The sequence below is a fragment of the Pseudorca crassidens genome, chromosome 17 (assembly GCF_039906515.1).
Source record: "Pseudorca crassidens isolate mPseCra1 chromosome 17, mPseCra1.hap1, whole genome shotgun sequence".
NCBI classification, from domain to species: Eukaryota; Metazoa; Chordata; class Mammalia; order Artiodactyla; family Delphinidae; genus Pseudorca; species Pseudorca crassidens.
In genome coordinates, this window is record NC_090312.1 from 19010366 (window position 1) to 19024607 (window position 14242).

General features: G+C 36.4%; 1 protein-coding gene across 2 annotated transcripts in view; it reads right to left on the minus strand.

Moving 5' to 3' along the window:
- Positions 1-6226: 6226 nt before the first annotated feature.
- MTBP (MDM2 binding protein) overlaps positions 6227-14242 on the minus strand; it is a 76511-nt gene continuing 68495 nt past the window's right edge. For both annotated transcript variants that reach the window (XM_067711384.1, XM_067711383.1), the window contains exons 19-22: positions 12422-12671; positions 11579-11692; positions 8487-8552; positions 6227-7193 (exon numbers count right to left, since the gene is read on the minus strand). In XM_067711384.1, coding sequence (XP_067567485.1) covers positions 7155-7193; positions 8487-8552; positions 11579-11692; positions 12422-12671 — 469 coding nt within the window. In that variant the 3' untranslated portion in view covers positions 6227-7154. The remainder of the gene's footprint in view (positions 7194-8486; positions 8553-11578; positions 11693-12421; positions 12672-14242) is intronic.

Consider the following 14242-nt stretch of genomic DNA (forward strand, 5'->3'; position numbering starts at 1 on the left):
ACTACCACTGGCATTTTTCACAGAACTAGAACAAAAAATTTCACAATTTGTATGGAAACACAAAAGACCCCGAATAGCCAAAGCAATCCTGAGAATGAAAAACGGAGCTGTAGGAATCAGGTTCCCTGACTTCAGACTATACTACAAAGTTACAGTAATCAAGACAGTATGGTACTGGCACAACAACAGAAATATAGATCAAGGGAAGAGGATAGAAAGCCCAGAGATAAACCCATGCAAATATGGTCAGCTTATCTTTGATAAAGGAGGCAGGAATGTACAGTGGAAAAAGGACAGCCTCTTCAACAAGTGGTGCTGGGAAAACTGGACAGGTACATATAAAAGTACGAGATTAGATCATTCCCTAACACCATACACAAAAATAAGCTCAAAATGGACTAAAGTCCTAAATGTAAGGCCAGAAACTATCAAACTCTTAGAGGAAAACATAGGCAGGACACTCTATGACATAAATCACAGCAAGATCCTTTTTGACCCACCTCCTAGAGAAATGGAAATAAAAACAAAAATAAACAAATGGGACCTAATGAAACTTCAAAGCTTTTGCACAGCAAAGGAAACCATAAACAAGACGAAAAGACAGCCCTCAGAATGGGAGAAAATATTTGCCAATGAAGCAACTGACAAAGGATTAATCTCCAAAATTTATAAGCAGCTCATGCAGCTTAATAACAAAAAAACAAAAAACCCAATCCAAAAATGGGCAGAAGACCTAAATAGACATTTCTCCAAAGAAGATATACAGACTGCCAACAAACACATGAAAGAATGCTCAACATTACTAATCATTAGAGAAATGCAAATCAAAACTACAATGAGATATCATCTCACACCAGTCAGAATGGCCATCATCAAAAAATCTAGAAACAATAAATGCTGGAGAGGGTGGGGAGAAAAGGGAACCCTCTTGCACTGTTGGTGGGAATGTAAATTGATACAGCCACTATGGAGAACAGTATGGAGGTTCCTTAAAAAACTACAAATAGAACTACCATATGACCCAGCAATCCCACTACTGGGCACATACCCTGAGAAAACCATAATTCAAAAAGAGTCATGTACCAAAATGTTCATTGCAGCTCTATCTACAATAGCCCGGAGCTGGAAACAACCTAAATGTCCATCAGATGAATGGATAAAGAAGATGTGGCACATATATACAATGGAATATTACTCAGCCATAAAAAGAAAGGAAATTGAGCTATTTGTAATGAGGTAATAGACCTAGAGTCTGTCATACAGAGTGAAGTAAGTCAGAAAGAGAAAGACAAATACCGTATGCTAACACATATATATGGAATTTAAGAAAAAAAAATGTCATGAAGAACCTAGGGGTAAGACGGGAATAAAGACACAGACCTACTAGAGAATGGAGTTGAGGATATCGGGAGGGGGAAGAGTAAGCTGGGAGAAAGTGAGAGAGTGGCATGGACATATATACACTACCAAACATAAAATAGATAGCTAGTGGGAAGCAGCCGCATAGCACAGGGAAATCAGCTCCGTGCTTTGTGATCGCCTGGAGGGATGGGACAGGGAGGGTGGGAGGGAGGGAGACGCAGGAGGGAAGAGATATGGGAACATATGTATATATATAACTGATTCATTTTGTTGTAAAGCAGAAACTAACACACCATTGTAAAGCAATTATACTCCAATAAAGATGTTTAAAATAAATAAATAAATAAGGTTTTCTGTTTATGGGTAAGTAATGTTCTGATAGTAGTGAATAATATTTTTAACTTGTTTATAAAATCTTACATAACAGAACTATTTGAATATAGGACTGGAAATTGATTATCATGTCACCCAGTCCTCTAAATTACACTAAATTGGATTTCACTAGGGGAAGCAAGTCTAATACCTCATTAAAATAACTAAACCATGTCCAAGTAAGGGATGGAAACACATTTGTCTGATAACAGAAAAGCAGTAGGAACCTGTATTTTGGCCTTTTATCCTCCATTGTTTTTTTTCCTTCGACATAAAAAAAGCAGTTTATTGCAAGAGTATAAGACTCGACACTGAGAACATTGCTCAGACATTGTCACAGCAAAGAGTAGGGCAGAGGCGGAGGACGGTGAAAACTAAGGATGACCAGTGCGCACAAGAGAAGTGGGAGCTGATGCACACGCAGCCTATCCCCCAAGGCACAGGCAGCACGTGGGCAAGGCCTCTCACCCTGACTCTAGCCTCGGGCAGAGCCCATCCTGCTCTCACACTTGGCCTGATGGCTGTGATTCTGCCTTAGCTTGGAGCAGCGCCTGGGAATGTTGAAAAAAAAACTTTATTCTTTTCAAGAAATAAAGCCAGTTATATTTTCAGCAACTTTCAACTTTCTTTGGATGAATATAGTCTATTTCTTCCCAAGAACTCAAAGGAAAGTCCAGGAAAGACCTTCACAACCCCTCATTAATTGCAGTGTCTCTGCTTTGTAATTTTCACCTGCACAAGGGGTGAAGGAAATGCTTCCTCTCCAAGTTTTCTGGGTCTCACAAGAAAGGCAAACCCAGTCCAGAAAGAAGCGACTTCTTTCTTCTTCAAGTCAGGCCTTCGAACTAAGACCTTAATCAGTGAAGTTTTTGCAACTTTCCTTCTTGCACCTGGCCTCTCAATGAATTCTTCAACATGAACAGAATATAATGTTTACACAAAACAAACCACTTCACAACCTAGTGCCTTAGAACACAGTGCCATATTATCTCATTATTCTGTGGGTTGCCTGGGTTCACTCACAGAATATGGCTGTATGTAGCTGGAGCATTCTGTTGGACTGAGGTCCGAGATGCCTCACTCACTGTCTTGCAGCCGGTCTGGCTGTCTACTGGGTCACCTCAGTTCTCTTCTGTATGGCCTCTCAACATCTAGTAGGCTAGACCAGTTCCCTTATGTGCCTACCTTACATTCAGGCAAGGTTCTACAAGAGCAAACCGGAAGCTGCAAGATGGTCAAAGCCTAGGTTCTAGCTCACACCATGTCATTTACACCATATTCTACCAGTCAAAGCAAGTCACACTGCCAGCCCAGATGCAAGGACGAGGGAGATAGACTCCATCTCTTGATGGGAGGAGCTCAAAGCTTTGTGGCCATGTTAAACCTACTGCATTCCACTCTCTGGCCACAATTATTTTCATTTCTCTTACATACAAAATATGCTCATTTCCTCCCAATATGGGATAAAGTCCAATATTTCATGATTTTCATCAGTCCAGATAGGGATGAGACTCAGGGTGTGGCTTTTAAAAATCCAGAATATTGTGACCTAAGAAACCTAAGTTAACTGCCATCTGTACGTCCAACATACAATGGTGAGGCAGGGACAGGGTAACTGCAGCAGACACTTCCTTTGTTAAGGGACTAATCACTAGTTCATAGTAATTCTGAAATCCAGCTGGGCACATGTCACCACTTATCCCTTGCCGGGGCAGGGGATGTGACCCAGGGTTCATTTCTGCTACCTGGGAGTGGTACTCTAATCCATTACTATTGGCTCTGCCCTTTGGCCTCTTGGCTTTGACTTTCTGAAAAGTCTTTCTTTTCCATAAAAAAAATAGTCCATATTTGCAACTGAACACTTTTCTCACCCTGCTTCATGCCCACTGAAATTTGGTGGCTCAGAAGTCTCTTTTCATTTTGATACAAATTCCTTAAAATGTTATGGACTTTCTGTTGCTAAGAAAATTCAATGGAGAAAGAGCTGTCTTTTCAACAGATTATGCTGGTAAAACTGGATACCCGTATGTCAAAGAATGATGGTGGATCCCTTCTTCACACCATACACAAAAATTAACTCAAAGTGGATCATAGACGTAAATGTAAGAGATAAAACCGTAAAGTGGAAGGACAGAATTGAAGAAAATATTTGTAAATCATAGATAAGGGACTAGAATCCAGAAAATATAAAGAATTCTTATAACTCAACAATAAAAAGAGAAATAATCCCACCTAAAAGTCCTTAAAAAAGGATTTGGTGGACATTTGCGGAAAGAAAATATGCAAATGGCCAATAAGCATGTGAAAAGATGCTCAACAACATTATTTATCAGAGAAATGCAAATCAAAACCACTATGAGATATTACCTCATATTTCCTATCATTTGTCAAAAGAAAAATAATAACAAGTATTAGCAAGGATGTGGAGAAATTGGAACTGCTGGTGGAAATGTCAAGTGGTGCAGCTGCTTTGGAAAACAGTCTGCCTTTTCTCAAAAAATTAAACAGTTACTGTTGAATATATAGTCCAACAATTCCACTCCTAGGCATATACCCAAGATAAATGGAAATATATGTCTATGCCAAAACTTGTATATAAACCTCCATGGGAGCATTATTCATGATAGCCAAAAAGTGGAATCAGCCCTAATGGCCATCAGCTGATGAACGGATAAACAAAATGTGGCAGATCCATACAGTGAAATGCTGATACATGCTACAACATGGATGAACCGTGAAAACCTCATGCTAAGTAAAAGAAACCAGACACAAAAGACCATAAATCATATTAGTCCACGTACATCAAATGTCCAGAATAGGCAAATCCAGAGAACCGAAAGCAGATTAGTGGTTGCCAGTGGTGAACAGAAAATGACTGCTAGTAGATACGGAATTTCTACTGGGGTGAGGAAAATGTTATGCAATTAGACAGTGGTGATGATTACACAACTTTGTGGATATACTAAAACCTGTTACATTATACACCCTAAAGGGTGAATTTCATAATATGTGAATTACATCTCCAATAAAAATAAAATGTGTGGGCTCTCTATGTATCAAGTTATAGTCTAGTCTATTAGATGAAAACCACACCCACAATTCTTTTCAGGACAGGTCCTCTTTACTTTGGGTGTCAGAGTGCCACGGGGCAACACCCTGAAGATTCTTAAAAGCCCTTTTGTCTTGCTACGAGAGTTTACTTTAAATATTTCTAAGGTCTTAATAAAGAATTATATCGCTAGACCTTTGGTTTGATCTTTTTCTTGAGGCTATTACTTACTTGGAGAATATTTTGCCATTAGAGATACTAGAAGCGGGAAAACATTTTATTTTCCAATCCAGAATGTTCTAAGCCCTCTGTATCTCCTCCAAGTGCTGCTAGAAAACTGAACAGTCCCTCCTCTTGTTCATCTATCTTGTCCTGCACCTTATTGTATTCAGCCAAATAAACAAACAAATGGCTCATTGACACTTCTAGCATTCTGTCTGGAAATAACCTTAACTAGATCCATGAGTTCATTTGGTACAAATTCTCTTTTCCAGGTTATGTAGGCAACAATTTTGCCAAATGTACCATCACTAGATAACGGAACTGAGCTAGTCCAGCCCTGTGGCTCCCTCTTTCTCCAAAAAAGAGTCCTTATAAAGAGCGGGAGCTTTAGACATTATTCCCAGCACTGGGAAATAACTCCTCAGAACATCTGATATCTAAGCTCAGCCTATATTCTCCCTCCCACATGAGGTCCCGCTCATACTTATCGTATATATAGACAGAACAACTGGTCAGCAGGGTTCCTCTCCTGGAACACAGCCCAAAGTATGTACAGCTGAACCTCAGTTCAGCCTGCCTTTTCTTCCATGACTTTTAGTCTATTCCAAAAATTGACCTGAAGTCTTTGGGCCTTTTAGATCTCTCCTTTGTACCTGCTTTCAAATTTATCTGAAATATCTTGTCACTTTTTACTTTGAAATATTTTTTATGGGAAGTTCACAAAAGGTATGAAGTAGGAGCACTGCATGGAAGTTAAGTTAAAGTAGTATCCGAGTATGGAAAGCGTGCAGGTATAGGGAAGGCTTGTAACTCCCCTTCTCCAGAAGCCCAAATAAGGGAGGCTGCAGCCCAAACCTCTGACCCTGTGGGAGTCTAGGCCCTGACGTGGATAATGTGGAGATCAGCTTTGGAATTCCAGGAAGGCATCTAGAAATTTAGAAATTAATTTCTTTGACCAATTAAATTTACTGAAAAAGCGGCCAAAATATTTTTAAAAATGTTCACCCTCACTATTTTCAGCCATCAGAAAAGGAAACGGGGACTCTGCTGGTGGGTGTACACACTGATCTCTCAGAAAGGCAATTTGGAAAAATTTACCAAAAATCACAAATTCCACTCCGAAAAACTTATACTAAGGAATAATCAGTGATGTACCAGGAATATTCATTAAAGTTTTATTTTTAGTAAGGAAAAATTGAACTCATATGTCCAACAATGAGGGACTGATTTAACAAATTGTGGTTCATTTGTATCATGCAGTTATTAAAATGATGATATATGATATAAAAATCATTTTATATCATAGATCATTAAGTTATATCACATTAAGTGAAAAGCAGGCTATAAATTAATATAATATACACACACATCACACATATAAACACACGTACACAAACATACACACACATATGACACCAATTCTGAAAATATTTTAAACATAATGTTTAAAAATATTAACAGTGGTTACCTATAGACAGAAACAATGTTAGAATTTTTTTCCACTCTTTTTTGCATTTTCCACATTTTCCAGATTTTCTGCCATGGGAAAAGGTATTTTTTTTCTGGGAGTCTGTACTTAGTCATTTTCACTGTGTCTTATTTTCATAAGTTTTGCTCTTTCTTCATTTTTGATCCCAAATAAAATGAATAGCTCAACAGTGGTGGCTCTAGGGCAGGGGTAAGGGAACATGGCTAACTGTGTGAATTTTCTTGCCAATATTTTCTAAATCAGGGGCCATCCAATAAATCATGCTATTGGAACACATGAGAAAAACCACTGGCAATGTCTTACTTAAGACTTATTAATTTAAATAGGCCTAACAACAAAGACATTTACCAAGAAGTAAAGAAATATCTTTTTCTATTTATTGGAATAATTAAATAACCAAGAGTAAAATTTGTAAACATATATAAAAATATTAAAAAATTAAAATATAGTAAAACTATAAAATAAGTATACAATTATAAATACATTAACTGAGCAACCTCAAAACTATATAAATATAGGATATTTATGAAATTCTTTAGAGATGTAACATCTATTCTTTGAATAAAGTTTGAAATTCGTTTGTAATTTTCAAACTATGGAAGGAAAAAGTAAATAATAGCTCTGTCCAATTTATAATTATCCAAAGAGAATGATTTTGTGCTATTTCTTGCTTGTCTTTTCTAATACCCATTCAATCACCTAGGGAGAGAAAAAAATATGATTATGGTACATTTCTATTGGAAACACAAGTGATAGAAAAAGATATTGTTAAAATTTCAAAAGAGTATGGTAGAAAATTTAAAGCAAAAAATAACCTGTCAAAATCTTAAAATATATATTATCTTGAAAATACATTTTACTAGCAGTTACCAGTGGGGACAGGGAAAGGGGAAGGGGCAATATAGGAGTATGAGATTAAGAAGTACAAACTATTATGTATAAAATAAGCTACAAGGGTATATTGTACAACACAGGGAATAGAGCCAAGATTTTATAGTAATTAAAAATGGAGTATAACCTTTAAAAATTGTGGATCACTATATTGTACACCTGTAACTTACATAATATTATACATCAACTATACTTCTATTAAAAAAAAAAACTAAGGAAATGATTATCACACACACACAAAAATCAGTAGAGCGGTTACCTCCAGAGGTGATGCAGTGGGATATGGTGGGGAAGGGATTCTTTGGGGGTTTCCAAGGTCCCCACAATATTTTATTTCCCAGGTTGCACAGTGAGTGATCCCAAGGATATTCTCTTTTAAAATTATGTTTTTAAATTGTATGTGTTAGGGAGGGTGGGAAGGAGGGAGACACAAGAGGGAAGAGATATGGGAACACATGTATATGTATAACTGATTCACTTTGTTATAAAGCAGAAACTAACACACCATTGTAAAGCAATTATACCCCAATAAAGATGTTAAAAAAATAAAATAAATTGTATGTGTTTCTTTGCATATGTGTATACATATTATATGTTAGATCATGAATTTTTAAATGGAAAAAAACCCCCACATTTTATTTTCTTGCTCAAGAACACTTTTTGCTGAACTTCCGCTGCGGAATACAGTAGTGTTCTCGCTGGACAAGATGTTCTCACTGGACAAGCAGTTTTCTCACTGGACTCTATTTTCTCACCTTTATTTGAAAAATGTACTTTCAAAGCATCACTAAGAAGAAATTAACTAAACTGAAAATAGCTAATAGAAATGGATTAATTTTTCCAGCTCTTTGGATTTTTTTTTTCTGTTTCTTTCTTAACATCAGTTTAGAAGCTCTTTTGTTAACAGAGAAATCTCTTAAATACTACTAAAGATTCTGCTTGCATAAGTCTATTATTAACTATTTTAAAGAGTGGTCATAGGGACAAAGTTGAAAAGACCACTCACTAATTCTTACTGCATATATTACAGCATCATAGGTACTAACCTGCAATAAAATAGCAATTTAATTGAATGTCGTTTCTTGGGAATAATTTATTTACCTGTACAACATTGTTGCTTGCTGTTTTCTTCATTTCTTCAAATAGACCCCTTGAAGTTTTAAGATCCTAAACATAATAAAATACAGCAGCTTAAATCTGCACATTAAATTACAGAGAACAAGTCATTATTAAAAACTTGAGATGATCCTAATTCTGTAAGTATCAACATGAAGAGGGAGATACTACAAAAAAATCAAAGTAACAGATTATAATTTAGTTCCTGTCAAAGTACTCTAACCAAAATACATCCATATATACATAAATCCATGCCACTCTAATCTCAAATACTCAATGGCACTGACCAAACCTAAGCCCCATCCTCAACTATGAGTAGCCACATTAACTTCATTACTCAGGAAATGAATATACAGTTCATATTTATTTTTCAGATAAAATAACTTTTTTTCTCTCTCTTCTTTTTGGCTATTTCATTCCACCACAAAGAGGGAATGACATAGGAAATAAAACTGAAATCTCTGACTTGTAAAAAGGTAATGACTATATCAAATTATATTATAAAAATTTTAAAACCCAATTGTATTTAAAAAAAAAAGTAATCCTCCGCTGCACTTCCAAGCTATGTTCCATTGAAGTAGTCACTTTGAATTCTTTAAGCTCTTTCTCTTATTTATACCTTCATGTTACTAAATAATAAGCTTATACTTTATTTCGTGATTTAACAGTTCTAGACAGTGATTGCTGTTATCCCAGATTCAGGTCTCTGAATCCTCCCACCTCCCTTCTCTTCCTCTCAGTAACAGCTGCACCACAAATTTTTGATTAGTAAATAGTCAATGTTTGCATTTTATACCTAAGCAAATATAGTTCAATCCTGAGCTAAGTAATGTATAACGGTTATAATTTCTCTTTCATCTGTTTTGTTTATCCTGTAGTTAAACTACGTTTGCTTAGTTTTCCACGTGTATAATCCTACCCCCACCCCACAATGCTGTGAAAGACTGATTAAATGTACAGCAAAGTTCTTCAAACACTCAGGGATCCTGGATAATCTCTCACTTCAGCTTTTCGTTTTTGCTTCTGTTTTCTTAATTGTATTTTTTTAAACTGGAGATCCTCCTCCCATAGCCTGCTCCAATTTGGTCCAATTGCTCCCTCAGCCTGGTCCCATTGGGACTTATCTTCCCCAGTCTAGGTTAGTTTTTCTTTTATTTCTTGATTCAGTCCCTTGTTCTATTGAATTTCATCTTCTCACAGATTTGTCAAAAGGGTAAAAAAATGACAGAATTTTTCAGACCTTCCATGACTGAAAGTATCTGTACTGAATTTTCATACCTGACTGACTTCTAGACCAGGTATAAAATACTAGGTAAATCACTTTCCTTCAGAATTTGAAGATACTGTTCTACCTTCTTCTGGCACACAGAAAAATCCAATGCCACTCTTATTGATTCTTTGTATGTAAACTACTTTCTCTCCTGGGAAGCTTTTAGGAAATATTCTCTCTGTCCCAGGAGATGTGACATTCCACAGTGATGTGGCTTGTAGAACTGTCATCCACTAGGCTGGACAAGCTGTGTGCCCTTTCCAGCAGGAGGAGTGCGTCCTTCAGGTCTAGAAAACTTTCTGTCATATTTTTGAGTTTTCTCTCCTCTAGTCTCTATTTTTGAAACTCCTATTATTAGCATATTGGATCTTTTGGATTAATTCCCCCATTTTCTTATCCTGTGTTTAATGTTTTTATCCTTAATTTTGTCATTAATACTAATTTCTGGTAAATTTCTTAATCTCAACTGTTCAGCCTTTCTATTGTACTGATTTTATCATATTTCTAATTTTAAGGAGCTTTCATGTTCTATAGTTTTTGGAAACAGCATCCCATTCCGGTTTTGTGCACCCAATTATCTTCTCTCTGAGACAATATAGTTTTTTATGAAGTTTTCTTCAGCTTTCTGCTCCTTCATAGTTCCCTTTGTTCCTTCATGTTTTGGCATCTGCTGTATTAGAAGCTTTTCTAAAAAGTATGCTAACTCTTGGCTGTCCAGTCATATTTTAAAATGAGATAGTAAAAATCTTACTGGAAGCTCTGTCTGTACAGAGCTTGTTCATTGGTATCTTTACAAGGTAGGGGAATAAGGGGCCAGTTGGACTTTTTACCGTGGCCTCCAATTCTTTTTTCTCCAGAGACTATTTCCTGCATTGTCGCAGGGGTGGGGTAGGGGGTGGTGAGGATAAAACTATGTATAATATACTTATCTGTAGTTAACATTGCGGGAGAAAAGCGTGCAGAGCAAACTGAAGGCTCCCCAGTTCACTCTGTAGATCTCTATTTAACTCCTCTTTTTTTTCACCTGGCACCTTGCCCCTGCTTTCCATGATACTTGGTGTCTCCAAGACCTGAGCAGGTCAGAGACCGTGTCTGTTGAACTGGCTTGCCTCTCACAGGTGTCCCCAGGCAGACATTTAGGCTGTCACTTCTTCTACTCTGTTATACCACGCTTCCATGTGTTTTTTTTGGTTCAACAATGTATGAAAACATTTCTACATTTCTCCTTTCCTCTTTTCTTAGTTTTTGTACTTTCAATACTGTGTTTCTTGAGAGATTTTAGAAGGGAAGGGAATCGAATGCATGCGGTCCATCTGCAGTTTTAATCAGGAACCCATATAAAATTGTGATTCAAGTGAGAAACTCTGAAAACTGGAACTAATCTAACACCATCTAAGTTTTACAAAATTGTCATCTGAATGGCCGATCTGTCCAATGTCTTACAACAAGCAGATAATGGATCCAAAATTAGAAGCTGGGTGCTTCGATACTCCCTCCAGTAGTTTCACTATATACTAAAATTACTTGAATAAGTTGAATAAAGTAAGTGGAAGCTTATTATCAACTTAAGTCAAAGGCTTGTTAGGGAAACACTGAGGATACCAGTTAAAGTGTAGTTTTCTACATCTGAGAACTAAAATCAAATAAATCAAATATAAACTTTTTGACTCCAATTTTTCTACCTCCATTAAAAAAAAATTGGCAATAAGCTATCAGTGTAAAAAATACTCAGTCAATATTATCTCGTGTCAAATAGGAACATTAGAACTTGACCTCGATTTTGCCATCAGTAGAGAAGACACTGTACCTTTAGATAGAACTTCGAGATCTCAAAGAGACGTTGGCTGCAAGCCGTGAAACATTCGTGAGCCTCAGTAATCCTGTGTTTCTTCAGGGTTTCAGTAACTACTTCTTTCAATATCTTGAACAGAACATAGTATACAACAAATATGTCTTGGAAAAGGTACAAACATATTATTTCAGCTTTAGAGTTAAGTTCTGTGAATCACAGAACCATGTAGCTATGCTAAAGATAGATAAGCTCATTAAGACAAAAGCATCTAGAAGAAAGGAGATCTGAAACAGTGACACGATCACACGTGTCGCAGGCTATCTGTCAGGAAGAAAGGACCAGAGTATCTGAAGAGAGGAATTCATATCCTGAGTTCTGAGTCAAAATCTGAGTGTAAAAGGTACACACAGCAGGGATATACAGGTGTGTACTTATTTTTTATTATGGAAAATGTCAAACACTGTAAAGAGAATATTTGTAACAAATCCTCATCTCGATGTATCTACTACCAGTTTCAAGAAGGATCAATTTGTGGCTCTTTCTGTTTCACTTATACGCCCCCACTCACTTTTCCATTATCCTTCTTGCACTGAATTTTTTTTTTCCTCCATTTTTTTGGCCATACCACACAGCTTGCAGGATCTCAGTTCCTGGACCAGGGATTGAATCCGGGCAAGGCAGTGAAAGCCCAGAATCCTAACCACTAGGCCACCAGGGAACTCCCCTGAATTATTTTAAAGTAAATTAAAGATACCATTTCATTTCATTCATAAAATTTTTAGACAAACGTTTAAAACGAATCAAATGAAGAAATTTCTTCCCGTGCAGAACTAAGAGAGTCAGGAAGTAAATCTTTACCCTTGTGTGTTTCTGTGATCTTGATTCCTTACTGGGCCTCGATGTTTTTGATTCAGGCACACTTTTTTGACCTGAACTGGCATTTGTAGTGACTTTGGGAGTTTCACTGCTAAGAACTGGAAGAGATGGACAAGTCACAGGTAATGATCTCTCTGCCCGTGGCTTTCTGGATGTCACTGCATGATGATGATGATTAGTAATGCCACTTCTCTGAGAAAGAAGAGAATCTGAACTTTCAGATTTCACAAGTCTAATGGGGGGGAAAATATAATGCAGATGAAGTGAATCAACAATGAAGTCCATTTTCTGTCTTAAATGTTACAACCATAACCATTGACATATAAACCCAAGAAAAGCAAACACAATTTCTTGCTACTACTGCCTTAAATAAGTAGTCAACATCATATTATACAGTTGCTCCCTTAGTTCTTCAAATGAGTGACTAGAACACAGAAGGCAATGAATAACATTCTAGGATTTCAGCTAGTATTAAAAGCTAATAGGAAAAACTAGCAACATTACTGTCACCCTCCCCATTAATTTACAATTTCTCACAGAAATCAGGGATGGCACTCCAGGCAATGCTATTTATAGATCCAGTACTCATCTGCCAAGTACTTATACTTTTCTATTAAGATAATTTTGATGAAGAAACCATAATAATCATGCTTGTTGTAGCTATGCAACTACCTGAGCAAAATAAATAACAGTGTTAAAACAAACAGAAATAAAACTATAAAAGTAGCTCTTGTTTCAATCTTTCTAGAATGTTTAAATTTCCTGTTACAAGATAGGGTCTCATATTTTTCAATTCTGTTAACCTAGAGGCCACAGTGTACTTTCTTGTCTGGAACACATATCTATCAGTCACAGTCAGAAATAAAAAATATTATTACAAAATACAGTATCCTAAATGTCAATGGATTTGCTTTTTAGCTTTATCGCATGTAAATATTACCATGAACTTGTAAAGTCCTCATGAAAATAATTTAGTTATTCCCCATCAGGGAAAAAGGATTCTAATAATTTTCACTGTTTAAAAGAAGATTTGAAAGTTTCACTTTAAGATATTTGATACTTTTTGAAAGATTTACATATAATAAGAATTTAAGGTTTGTTTTAGGTGCCAAAGACCTAAATTTGACAAAGGTTCTAAAGATATATAAATTCAATAGAAATTAGAGTGTTTATCTCATAAGCTTCTAATTTCTGTTCAGGTATTTGGATATTTTATTTAGCTAGCAAATAAATTAGCTAGAAAGATCTCATTTTTCATATATTATTATGTAGGCTTTAAAGCTATATTTTATATGAAACAAGTTGTTTTAAAACGGTACCTCATGGGAATTTCCTGGTGGTCCAGTGGTTAGGACTCCTCGCTTTCACTGCCATAGCCCAGGTTCAACCAAAAATGGTACCTCATGAAACCCCTTGTTTAAGGGGCCAGTGTAGGTAGGAAACAGTGAGAAGAGAGCTAACAGAAAAACTGCATCCCTAAACATCCCCTTCAACAGAGCAGCTCAGCTGCTTAATCTATTGGATAAGATCGCCAGTGTTCCATGGCTTAAAAGCTTTACAACCCATCGTGCTGATGGGCTGTATATTATAAAGCAAGAAACAATGTGTTTTTTCCAAGTCATTTCCTTGTATAACTTATAAGCATAATCATCAACTGCTCACAATACAAACACAATTCCTGTATGAATGAATTACATTAAAATCTGCACAGAAAGCAGCTTAAAAATCTGAAAGATTAATTCAATTACCCTCGGCCTAAAATACTTTCTGTCAAGATACTATCTTTATGTACTTAATATACCA